This window comes from Grampus griseus, assembly GCF_964374135.1.
Source record: "Grampus griseus genome assembly, chromosome: 1".
Taxonomy (NCBI): domain Eukaryota; kingdom Metazoa; phylum Chordata; class Mammalia; order Artiodactyla; family Delphinidae; genus Grampus; species Grampus griseus.
The window spans coordinates 109141084-109154836 of NC_139017.1; the positions used below are offsets into that span (position 1 = coordinate 109141084).

The following is a 13753-nucleotide window of genomic DNA, read 5'->3' on the forward strand; positions in this document are numbered from 1 at the left end:
AAATAAAAAGTCATCTTAGGAGAATGAATATACACATGTCTGAAAGTTCCAGGTATATAGATGTGTACAGGTTCCAGAGTCAAGGGCCACCTCCGGTCTCCCCCAAGTGCGTTTGTATTAATTTACGAAGAGTAGAGGTGAGGAACGCTAGAATAAGATGAGACTGCTGGTGGAATAGAAATGAGTTTATTCCTGACCTCCCTCCCCCCAGTGCCTTGAGCCCCCATGCTTCTTTGTCTACTCAGTGACTAAGTCTAGCTTGTGTCCCCAGGGTCTAAAGGTCATCTGCCATTATAGCATCTCCACCTAGGTTGCAGTCTGCAGAGCTGCTTGGAGAGTAGCACTTATCCAGCATCTCCCACGGCTGGCCCTGCCACTGGAAATGCCACTGTGGAGGATGGATCAGTAGTGCCACCAAAAGGCAGTCCTCGTAGTGATGGCTGCATGGCCTTGCATCGGGCTGCAGTGTCCCCTTTGGCTCAGGTTGTCATTACCCTGACCCCCTCTGCCCTGCTCTCCTCACAGCACCTTAAGGAAAACTCTACTGCTTCTTTCTCTGCAGTGTCTAGATTCAAACCTGGCTAACCTTAGGTCCCAATAAACACTTCAACCCATGTCATTTATTTCCATGGTATACAAGAGCACAGAGTTGGAAGTGAACCTTGATTACACTGGAGGACACATCTGTGAGGTAGACTTCAACATGCAGGGATCTGTTGGAATCCAGTGCAATCATCTTTATTGTATATAATGCCTCTAACTATGGGCAAATCACTCATTGACTGAATCACTTACTGTGTGTAGTGAAATTTACTAGGGTTCTGGTACTCTAAGGGGACATAGGGGGCATCCAAAGAATTGTGATACTGGCCCATGCCTTTGGGAATACGGTTTATTCCTCTTTCCTTCTCTGAGAGTTGTTACACTTAGAGCCAGGAAATATTATGTGTACTATATCTTACTGAAAGATTTAAGAAAAATCTATAACATAGTAACACCTTACAAATAACACTGTTGTATTACAATGTCCTTGAAGATATCTGTATTGCTCAGAGTTCCACAGGAAACATGATATCGTTAATTTGGTATCTGGAGCAGGGGATGGTAACTTGGTAACTGGGGGAGGGCAGAATTCATGGAAACCAAGAGATGGTACAATGACCCAGAGCTAGAAACAGCAAGGAGCTTTTAACACCCCTCAACCTGGAAGCCAAGGGGAGGGAGAAGGAGAGGCTGCCTGCCAGGTACTAACCCAGCCAACCCGTAGCGACCTGGCAGGGAGGGAGCAGGGGAATCAATGTCTCAGCCTTGCCCCACCCACTCCTCCTCACCTCTCGCTGTACCTCTCAGGGCAGGAGCTGGAGGGCAAGGAAGCCGGTTGATTCAGTCCTGCAGGGAAAAGAGCAAGTGGAGGAGGTTGGAGAGGGAGCTGGAGGGACCAATGGATGAGATCAGGCACAGCGTTCAAATGCCTTTTATATGCATTTCCGTGACCTGGTTACCTTCATACAGATGTGCTGTTTTACTACGAGACATGCATAGGGTGGGAGAGGGGGGCAGGATGGGGATGGCTACGAGTTCCTTGCTTTAGTGATGAAACAGCAGTACCCTCCTTTGGAGCCTCTGAAGCCTTCATTAAAACAACCATTTCCCACTATAGCCACATGCTTTGAAAATATGACTGTCCTTCCTGTATAGAGTTTCAGAATTCAGTCAGGCACTAACCTGAGCTGGTGTGCTTTCCAGAAGCAAGGAGGGGTCACTGCAGATCACTATTCACCTATTGCTGGGAACAGCGGGGGATTATTTAGAACAAGAGGCTGTTGAACATCCTTCTCAGGACTGGTGGCAGGAGACTGAGTCACGAAACGGAGAGTGAGCCAAGGAATGAATGCAGTTCATGGTTAAGTCAGGACAAACAGTTTGGACCCAAATTTTCTCTGTTGTGAATTTTATAATGTAAAGAAATCTAAATTTCTTCTTATGGGAAGTCATTGGCTGTAAGTAGGAACTTTGAAATTTCTGAAAATATATTTGCACAGAATGACGAAGTTCCTTGTACAAGAAGAATACCTCTTTCAGAGATGAATGTCCGCACTTTAAATTTTGGCATTCTCTCCTCCTTCAAACATGTGATTACATGATGATCTAAGGATCATTTGGTATATAATAGAACATATGGGGTTATATTATATATAAATATTATTCATTTTAAGCATTTTGATTAGTGTCTTTACTTTTAAGAGGGTCAAAGGACAAAATGTGTCTGTCATCTTTCCAGCCTAATGAATTAGATGAGATTAAAATCATATACAATTGGTAAAGTAAACACAGTTAAAGATTTACATTACATTTGGATAAGCTGAGTCAGGGAGTTTGCTGATCGTATAAAATCGCTGTCTCACCTCGTTTATTTGGTTTAGTTCTGTATGTTTTCAAGTTTGCCTTCCTGTTTAACCAAGAGGTTTAAGAGGTCTTCAGTCATCAGTGGCATCTGAGGAACAATACATTTGATTATAGTTGTTTATTAAACAAGTCCTAGGGTAGCAGCTGTTTGTATATACCATGGCCTCTTGTAAATCCACCCACTCAATGGAGAGAGAGAAAGCAGTGGTTGAAACAGCTGACATGCAACAGGCTGTCCTCCCTACCTACAGGACTCAGAAACGTGCCCTGGCACAATAACCTGTTTATCCTGCTGAGCTCTGACTGCATTTGCCCCTGTGTGTCATTGAGCTGAAGATGACTTGAGGCATGGAAGTTTCTCATTTCCCAAGCGCACTGGGTGTGTGCCTGCTTCTCCTCTGTGGCTGCTGTCTTGGGAACTTTACTACCAGTAGAAGCACTCGGTGTGCCGTGGGACCTTGTTGCTGTGTGGCGAGCAGGGGGTCACAATCAGAACAATTTTATGTGCGTGAGTTTACTATTCGTTCTTAAGAAACAGAGTGATGAAACTTTAACAAAGTTGAGTTCAGCTTTCTTAAGAGAAATGGTCTAGTGTATTAAGATAGGGTAGCAGACCTGTAAAAGCCCTACACTTAACAGGTACCCCTAAAGTAAACGTATTAGCTTTACCCAAGAATATCGAGGATCTCAATACCCTGTCATAGATAATATCTGTTTAAGTTGAATCTCCAATAGGTGGCTACTCCTTTGTGTTATTTTACCACAGCAAAGAGTAAAATAACTGCTTATGAAACCTGCAGGCTTTATTTATTTTGAAATTACTGTGGTATAGTAGAATTGATAACATCCTCTCCCCTCTCTCTTTTTAAAATCTATTTTTAATATTTATTTATTTATAAGACCGTTTTATATTTACAGAAAAATTGAGCAGATAGAATAGAGAGTTCCCATGTTATGCTCCCACTCCTACACATGGTTTCCCCTCCTATTATTAACATCTTGCAGTAATATGGTACATTTGTTACAGCTAATGAAGTGATATAGATTCATCACTATTAACTAAAGTCCCACTTTATTCAGATTTTCTTACTTTCTACATAATGTTCCTTCTCTGTTCCAGGATCTGAGATACACATTATATTCAGATGTTATGTCTCCTTAGGTTCCTCTTAGCTGTGACAGTTTCTCAGATTTTCTTTGTTTTCGATGACCTTGATGGTTTTTGAGAATGTCTCCCAACTGGGATGTGTCTGAGGTTTTTCTCAGATTAGGCTGGGGTTATGGGTTTTGGGAAGGAAGATTACAGAGTAAAGTGCCATTCTTAACATATTTTATCAAGGTTACAGACTAGCAACATGACTTATCACTGTTGATGTTGACCTTGATCACCTGGCCGAAGTCATGTTTGTCAAGTTTCTCCACTGAAAAGTGAGCCCCGCCCCCTTTCATACTCTCCTCTTTGGGAGGCAGTCACCATGCACAGTCCACACTTATGGAGTGGGAGATATGTTCCCCTCCTTTAGAGTGGAATATCTACATAATTTATTTGGAATTTTTCTGTATGGGAGATATGTCTCTTCTTTTTCATTTATTATTTTTTTCAGTCATTTACTTCCAACAATATGGACTAATAGATTTTTAAAAATACATTGGGTTATATAGTCCAATCCTACTTTATTTATTTTGTTGCTCAAATTGTTCTACCTTGACCATTGGGTCTCCCTTTCTTTGGAAGTTATGTTCAAAGAGAAGTCATAATTTCTGATGTCCATACAGACAGGGGGTTGGGGGTCTGTACGGTGGGGCCGCCCTTCAGACCACCCTGTCTTGTCTGCTCTGGTAAAGCCCCTGTTCAAGGGTGGCAAACACCACTCCTCACACTTCTCAGCCAGCAGGGCTTGGATCCAAGTCTACAGAAGAAAATGAAAGAGTTCTGAGACCCAAATTAGAGAGTATGCAGCAGTAGAAGAAAGTAAGAATGCTCAGTTTGGGTAGGGGGCACGTGTGCCCAAGGCTACTTAATTTAATTCTACATTTAACTAGTATTTACTGAGTGCCTACTGTGTGCTGGGCATTGTTCCATGTGCTGTGGATGTGCTACAACAGCACAAAGGCCCTGACTTCCTAAGCACACGGTGGGGACAGACCATAACCCCAAGCAGATGGTGTCAGGTAGTGAGAAATGCTGTAGAGAAGAATAAAGCAGAGGAAAGGGCGCTAGTGCCTGAGGGCAGGGGTTTGGGTGAGGTGCTTTTTTTACAAAGGGGCAGGGAAGAGAATCTCTGGTGAAGTGACCTTTGGGCTGGAATGAGGTGGCAAAGTGAGCCCTGAAGGTATCTGGGGGAAGAGGCTCCTGGCAGGAGGAGCAGTTTAAGGGCCTTGAAACTAATGGCTAGAATGAACCTCGAGGATCATATGTGGACTTACATCTCCCATGCGATCCTAATTTTTCCGTTAACGTGAATTATTAAAAGAATTCAGTGAGCAAACGTGATTGCTTAGAAGGAGTGGTCTCTTCTGGTCGTTAGCCTACCAACTAACCTAATCTCCAACTCCCATCTGGCTGGAGTTTCCAGAGAGGGGAGGATAGTTCTACATTTGTAGACCACAGGAAAAGAAAATGTGCACAGCACCAAATGATCTTGTTTCGATGCACCCTGTTTCGTCCTAAGGGGAAAAAGAAAGTGTTATTGAAAGTCAACTAAAAGGCCAGCAGTAACTTGTCTCGTAAGATGTAGCTCGAAATAAGCTGCTTGAGTGGTCTGCACATGTCTTAATTTTCATAATTGTTTCCACATTATGGGCTGGCTGGACAGTTTTTCAGAGAATCAAGTTTGGGAGAGTCTAAATGAAAGCTTTGCTCCTGAAGTTTTCATTTGGATTCCACATATAGACTTTCTAAACCATCATTTTATGAAGTCTTAAATTACTGAAGTTTGAAGTTGTGGTAATACCTCCAAAGTTTAACATCTTTTGTTTCTGGGTCAGAACTATTCAAACCCTCTAAACCTTAAGTATAAAAAAAGAAAAAGAAAAAAGAAAACAGCTTGCGATTTGGCAGAATTAAAGTTTAGCAACGTTAAGTCTTGAAATTGTATTGTGTGCCCTGCTTACAGTAAAATTTGAAAACATATTTTCAGAAAAAAATGCCTTTTCTGTACTTCTCAGGGCTTTTAAAACAAAATAAAAAAACCCGAAGTGTATTTAGAATGCCCAACTTTTTTTATAGTGCATGACAGTCTTTGTACGTGATTTGATGGGATCCGTCTATTTTGGTAATCCCATGGTTATTGTTAAGTATGACTATAGTTCTTGTTCTGTCTGGTGTTTCATTTGTCTGTAGAGAGAAAATGTAGTGTTGTAGAGAAGCACACAAGCCTGGGAGCAGAGCTGCCTGAAGAGAAGCCAGGATCTTCTACTTACTAGTTGTGCAACCTTAGGCAAGGTTGCTTCAGTTTCCTCACCTGCAAAATGGATATGCTAGTAGTATCTACATCACTGTGGGGAGGATTAAATGAGATGACGTACATAAAATGCTTAGTCCAACACCAGGCACAAAGTAATCACTCAAATATTAGCAATTAAAAATAGTAATAATGAAGTCAAGATATTAAGTAACTAACCCAAGAACACATAGTTAATTAGTGAAGTTCTCTAATTCGCATATTTAATGGGTGATGTGTACGTTATCAAAGACATTTAACTGAACCTCTTCATTTTAGTGGGGGAAGAGATAGTGTCGGGTGCAGATTCATTTTTTTCCTTCCACACATGCTGATGCTATAGACATGAGCATAAAAGGCAAGGTCCCTGCTCTCCTGGAGCGAAATGGTCTAGCAGTGGGGGGTGAATAATAAAGGCAAACACACACACAAAAAAATACGTCACAACTGGTAGAGAAAATGAAGCTCTCTGATAGCGAGACCTGGGGGTTACTTTCGATTGGTCAGAGAGGGGTATCTCTGTGGAGGGGATGTTTAGGCTTAGATAATAGAATCATACTTTAAGGTTTGAGAGAGGTCGAGGAACTATGTTGATAATTTGTTATAAGCTCACTAAAGTTTTTGGTAATTTCCAGCTAAGAGAATATGGTGATCTGTAGTTAATATGTACTGGGGACTGTCAACAAGCTTGATAGCATATGGCAGAGAGAAAAAATCAAAAGTACTAATTCAGAAACTTCTAGTTATTCATATTTGGGGCTCTGGAGCAATTGTGTTAGGAAATGTTTTATAAGAGAGTTGGGGAAAGTGACGTCTTGATTTGATCAGTTGTCAGCATATAAGGTTTTGTGGTTACATGAAGTTTTAAGTAGAAAACCATTTTATTTTCATTAACACTGGAAAATGCTAAAGTGCGCTGTGCTGGTAAGAGTAGTAATAACGAACATAAGTGAATCCTTGAGGCTTTTCCTTTGAGCATTAATTTTGATTTTTCATTGTTGTAGTTGTCAAAGAAAGGTAGATGAAGTAGAATGTGTGCTCCTAAGACAGAATTTGTAGACTAGCATTTAAAAGTCTATTTATTTATTTATTACAGAAAATGTGGAACATAGAAAAAACTGGAAAGAATTTTTAAAAAATGACCCACAATTCTACCATTCTTAATTAACTATTTACACTTTGAGTTTTTTTCCTTATTTTCTTTTTATATCTTTTAAAAATCGTTAAGACATACAAACACAAGCACATTTGTCTGTGTTTATATGTATGTTATATATGTATGTATACCTAAATATCTGTATATGTATACATACGTATATATTTATAATTAAAATAATGGAATATGCTTTTCCTCATATCACTACAACTTCATAGTAAACATGGTTTTCAATGGCTGTATAATATGCCATCCCGTGGAATCTTTTTCATCAATTCCCTATATGAACTTTTAATATTCTCATTGTCTGTTCCTCCCAAAAGTAGAATTTGAGGCTTGGAGGTAGGGAACTGTGTGGTGGGAGTTCTGGTTAATCATGGTTTTCCTGTGGTTTTCAACTTTGGAAGACAAAACTGCTTCTCATTCCCAGGACGAATTTTGCTAAAATGTGTCGAAGAACATGCCATTTTGGTTTTGATGGGGGAAAGTTGAACTTGAAGATTTTTTTTTTTTAACATCTTTATTGGGGTATAATTGCTTTACAATGGTGTGTTAGTTTCTGCTTTATAACAAAGTGAATCAGTCATACATAAACATATGTTCCCATATGTCTTCCCTCTTGCATCTCCCTCCCTCCCACCCTCCCTATCCCACCCCTCCAGGCTGTCACTAAGCACCGAGCCAATATCCCTGTGCCATGTGGCTGCTTCCCACTAGCTATCTACCTTACTACGTTTTGAACTTGAAGATCTTTGAAGTAGAATCATTGAGGTTTTAGGGCATCATCTGATTACAAATTCAACCAAATTTATGAACCAAAATAAATGTTAAGACCCCTTTAAAAGGAAATTAGGATCCATAAAGAAGACGAAAAGACAACCCTCAGAATGGGAGAAAATATTTGCAAATGAAGCAACTGACAAAGGATTAATCTCCAAAATTTACAAGCAGCTCATGCAGCTCAATATCAAACAAACAACCCAATACAAAAATGCGCAGAAGACCTAAGTTGACATTTCTTCAAAGAAGATATACAGACTGCCAACAAACACATGAAAGGATGCTCAACATCACTAATCATTAGAGAAATGCAAATCAAAACTACAATGAGATGTCATCTCACACCAGTCAGAATGGCCATCATCAAAAAATCTAGAAACAATAAATGCTGGAGAGGGTGTGGAGAAAAGGGAACACTCTTGCACTGCTGGTGGGAATGTAAATTGATACAGCCACTATGGAGAACAGTATGGAGGTTCCTTAGAAAACTAAAAATAGAACTACCATATGACCCAGCAATCCCACTACTGGGCATATACACTGAGAAAACCATAATTCAAAAAGAGTCATGTACCAAAATGTTCACTGCAGCTCTATTTACAATAGCCAGGACATGGAAGCAACCTAAGTGTCCATCAACAGATGAATGGATAAAGAAGATGTGGCACATATATACAATGGAATATTACTCAGTCATGAAAAGGAACAAAATTGAGTTATTTGTAGTGAGGTGGATGGACCTAGAGTCTGTCATACAGAGTGAAGTAAGTCAGAAAGAGAAAAACAAATACCGTATGCTAACACATATATATGGAATCTAAAAAAAGAAAAAGGTCATGAAGAACCTAGGGGCAGGACGGGAATAAAGATACAGACCTACTAGAGAATAGACTTGAGGACACGGGGAGGGGGAAGGGTAAGCTGGAACAAAGTGAGAGAGTGGCATCGGCATATATACACTACCAAATGTAAAACTGATAGCTAGTGAGAAGCAGCTGCATAGCACAGGAAGATCAGCTCGATGCTTTGTGACCACCTAGAGGGGTGGGATAGGGAGAGTGGCAGGGAGGGAGACACAAGAGGGAAGAGATATGGAGATTCACTTTGTTATAAAGCAGAAACTAACACACCATTTTAAAGCAATTATACTCCAATAAAGATGTCTAAAAAAAAAAGGAAGTTAGGAAAATTTAAAGTTTTTTGGTAGTATGTTAATTCCTACATCTGTCTGACAATTTAATCTTGATTAAACTGATGAGTTAATCAAGAATAATATAATTTTAAAATTAGAAATGTGCTTCTCTTAGCTGTCTAAAACATATAGCAAAATAAAAAGGATTTTTCATTTGTGATAGGACACATAATAATTGCATACATAGGGACTTCCCTGGTGGCGCAGTGGTTAAGAATCCACCTACCAGTGCAGGGGACATGGGTTCGAGCCCTGGTCCGGGAAGATCCCACATGCCGCAGAGCAACTAAGCCTGTGTGCCACAGCTACTGAGCCTGTGCTCTAGAGCCGATGAGCCACAATTACTGAGCCTACGTGCTGCAACTACTGAAACCTGCAAACCTAGAGCCCATGCTCCGCAACAAGAGAAGCCACTGCAGTGAGAAGACCACACACCGCAACAAAGAGTAGCCCCCACTCGCTGCAACCAGAGAAAGCCCGTGCGCAGCAACGAAGACCCAGTGCAGCCAAAAATAAATAAATTTATTAAAAAAAAAATTGCACACATGAGAAGACACATAATCATTAAAATTTCTTATGTGGTTTTCGGATTTTTTTGTCTTGAATTTCTGTGTACTTTCAATACTGTTGAAAGCTACATTTTCTCCTTGGATATTAAAATTGAATTTCACTAGATTAGTATCTGCTATTCAACTCTTATATGTGCTGGTGGGATTAGAAATATGATCTGTCTCAAGGGCAGTTCAACAACATGTATCAGAAATCTTTAAATAAATTTATATTCTTTACTTTAAAAAAAGTAAAGAATAATTAAAAAAAATTATATTCTTTACTTCATCAACTTAGGATTAATCCATGGATTAATCCTAAGGAAATAATTGGCCAAATGTGTAAAGATTAATGCATAAGAATGTAGCCTTGCTTGTAAAAGTGAAATATTGGAAACAAGCTAAATATGCAACAGTTAGGGATTAGTTAAGTAAAGTGTGGTATGTTCATACTGGAATATTATGAAGCTATTAAAATTATCATGTAGATCTATAGTTTTAATTTGGGAAAATTATCAAGATGTAGTGTAGATATATTGCCCTGCTGTATCTTTGTTTTGTCCTTATTAAAATTGAATCCCCCTTCCTTGTAATTGAAAGGCACTAGAACCATTTGTCTCTTGAGACCACTCCCATTTTGTTTATTTTAAGCATATAAAATGATATTTTGCCTTTCATTATTTACAGCAGGGATGCATATATCTAATTCATTAAAAATATCATAATACCACTAAAATATGAATATATAAAAAGAAGACTGTCTATGATAAATTTCTATTTTGTACTACTTCAAGCTGATATTTGATCCACTTATCCTGATTCTGGATGTGGTATTGGACTGTAGAATTTATAAGAGCCTTAAGAGCTGGGGATTTCTAGTAAGCGTTTACTGTTAGAGCCACTTCATTCCCACCAGTGGACTGCTCAGTGCCTGGGCCTTCTGGATCTCCAGCTTTCCAGCAAAAAAGTTGTAGCCTTGTTTCTTGAGAGAGAGCCCGTGGTCATTCTCTCCTGAAGCTAGATTTTCTGGCCTTCAACCCCAGTCTCCATTGATTGGACACTTCATGGCTATAGCCAGACTACTGTGAGGCAGAACACCTGGTCTCCCTAATAAGCATAGATGGATGGGCATTGTTTGAGTCCTTGCCCAGCCCCTCCTTGGCCAGAATCCCTCACTTTTGGGCTGCAAGAGATCTTGTCCTGAGATTAGTGTCTTGCCTGTCTGTTTGATACCCCATTTTGGGGTCTACTTTCAGACATATGTCTGGAGGACTTTCCCCTCCTTGGCAGGAGTGTTCTCACACCCTTGGACTCCAGATCCTAGTCTTACCCATGGAGGCCTGGCCTTCTACTACCATCAGTGTTGAAGAGAGCCCAGGGAAGGAAACTGACTTGAAGTGATTGAGGTGGAAAATCCAATATGCAAACTCACACTGGTACAATTTGGATTAGGAGAATAAGAAAGAAGTGAACAAAAAGGTAAGGAAGGAGGATTGAGGCCAAAGTCGCCAGCCCTGCACCACATGCTTAACAAGTGTTGTCATTGTAGTTTGAAACTAAAAGATGGCAAAAGGAGATCAGGATTGGAATCAGAAGTGGTAGAAAATTAATCTCTTGGGGAAGCCATTTGGTCATGTGAAGAGTAACTCAACACCTGTTATCTGGGCAAGAATGTGCCTGGCATTACCAACCTGCCCTTGATTAATGAACAGAACCTATAAGTAAGAAATGAGCTGGAAACCACCAGGAGAAGCCTTAACGTGCTATGCTATAATCGTTACCAGTGCGGGGGGGATTATTGCAAGGCTCAGAATATTTGACCTATTCCTGCCTCCATGACCATTCATTCATTCAGCCAACCAGCCAGCCAGCCATTCAGCAAATACCTGTCTTGAGGCAGCCAGGGCAGATGGGTCCTGGGGTTATCATGGTGAACAAAATAGACACAGACCCTCCCTCACTGCGTTTGCACCTAACCTGGGAAACAGACAACGATGACTGATATGAGATAAATGCTGTGATAGGTGGTCGGGGGCCAGGGTCCTGGAGCAAAGGACATTTACACTGAGATTTGAAGGATGAACAGGGGTTGACTAGAACAAGGGGCTTAGCAATGGCACTTGGTGATTTAGTGATTGACTTTTCCAAAGAGTGATATTTGTTTCTTCTTTAAATTTCTTTCTAGGATGTTCAGTTCTTCTCCACAATGAATGAGTGCTACTATGATAAGCAGATGGACTTTTTTTATAATAGGAGCAACACTGACACTGCCGATGAGTGGACAGGAACGAAGCTTGTAATTGTTTTGTGTGTTGGAACATTTTTCTGCCTGTTTATCTTTTTTTCTAATTCTCTGGTCATCGCAGCAGTAATCAAAAACAGGAAGTTTCATTTCCCCTTCTACTACCTGTTGGCTAACCTCGCCGCTGCAGATTTCTTTGCTGGAATTGCCTATGTATACCTGATGTTTAACACTGGCCCAGTTTCAAAAACTCTGACTGTCAACCGCTGGTTTCTCCGCCAGGGGCTTCTGGACACTAGCTTAACAGCCTCCCTGACCAATTTGTTGGTTATTGCCGTGGAGAGGCACATGTCAATCATGAGGATGCGAGTCCACAGCAACCTGACCAAAAAGAGAGTGACGCTGCTCATCTTGTTCGTCTGGGCCATTGCCATCTTTATGGGGGCTGTCCCCACACTGGGCTGGAATTGCCTCTGTGACATCTCTGCCTGCTCTTCCCTGGCCCCCATTTATAGCAGGAGTTACCTCATTTTCTGGAGTGTGTCCAACCTCATGGCCTTCTTCATTATGGTCGTGGTGTACCTGCGGATCTACATGTACGTAAAGAGGAAAACCAACGTCTTATCTCCGCACACAAGTGGGTCCATCAGCCACCGGAGGACACCCATGAAGCTAATGAAGACGGTGATGACTGTCTTAGGTAAGAGGAACCAAGTCAGCCATTATTCCCCTTCATTCAGCAAATATTTGTTGAGCACCTGCCGTATACAAGGAACTTACTAGGTAGTAGGAATGCAGCAGTGAACATGAACAGACCTAAACCCTCACCTGTCTGGAGCTTATACTCTAATAGGGGAAGACAATATAAGTATTCTAATGGGGACAAGCAAAATAATTTTATAGTATATTTTATTATAAAATTTGTAAAATAAGATGTTGAGTGGTCTAATGGGGAAAAATAAAGCAGGGAAGAGAGATAAAGCGTGCACTAAGCTGGTATAGTTTGCAATTTTAAAAAGTGTTGTGAGGGACAGCTTCATCTAGAAGGTGACGTTTTAGCCGAGATGGGAAAGTGATGAGGGAGTGAACCATGTGGGTGTGGGGGGAAGGGTGTTCCAGGCAGGAGATTCAGTGAGCGTAGGAGGCTGAACAGCAAGGGGGCCAGTGTGGCTGGAGTGGAGTGGAGGGAGGGTGGGAGGTGATGAGGTCAGAGAGTTGAGGTGGTATAGGTGGAGTGACTCAGATTCAGTCAGGCTGCACAGTTAATCACAAAGCCTTTGCTTTTCTGAGGGAGAGGAGGAGAAGCCATTGGAAGGTTTTGAACGAGGGAGTGACGTGATCTGACTTGAATTTTTTTTTTTTAACATCTTTACTGGAGTATAATTGCTTTACAATGGTGTGTTAGTTTCTGCTTTATAACAAAGTGAATTAGCTATACGTATACATATATCCCCATATCTCTTCCCTCTTGCGTCTCCCTCCCTCCCACCCTCCTTATCCCACCCCTCTAGGTGGTCACAAAGCACTGAGCTGACCTTGTGCTATGCGGCTGCTTCCCATGACTTGAATTTTAATGGCATCTCTCTGGCTGCTGTTTTGAGGAAGTACTGTAGTGGGGCAAAGGTAAAAACAGAGAACTGCTTAAGAGGGTATTTCAGTACTCAAGAGAGATGGAAATGACTAGGACCAGAGGGCAGTCTAGAGGTGATGCAACAAGGTTGCATTCTGAATTTTTTTTTGCGGTACGCGGGCCCCGTTGCGGAGCACAGGCTCCGGATGCGCAGGCTCAGCAACCATGGCTCACGGGCCCAGGTGCTCCGCGGCATGTGGGATCTTCCCGGACCGGGGCACCAATCCGCGTCCCCTGCATCGGCAGGCGGACTCTCAACCACTGCGCTACCAGGGAAGCCCCTGAAATTTTTTTACATGGTAGAGTCAATAGGATTTGCTGAGCAGTAAGGTATGAAGAAAGGCGGGAGGAGGAGG

The 13753-nt window shown here is 41.3% G+C and overlaps 1 protein-coding gene across 1 annotated transcript in view; it reads left to right on the plus strand.

Moving 5' to 3' along the window:
* Positions 1-2754: 2754 nt before the first annotated feature.
* LPAR3 (lysophosphatidic acid receptor 3) overlaps positions 2755-13753 on the plus strand; it is a gene marked incomplete at both ends in the record, with an annotated part of 55771 nt that continues 44772 nt past the window's right edge. The window contains 2 exons of the mRNA XM_082662798.1: positions 2755-2910; positions 11711-12467. Of these exons, the coding sequence (XP_082518924.1) occupies positions 2755-2910; positions 11711-12467 (913 nt within the window). The remainder of the gene's footprint in view (positions 2911-11710; positions 12468-13753) is intronic.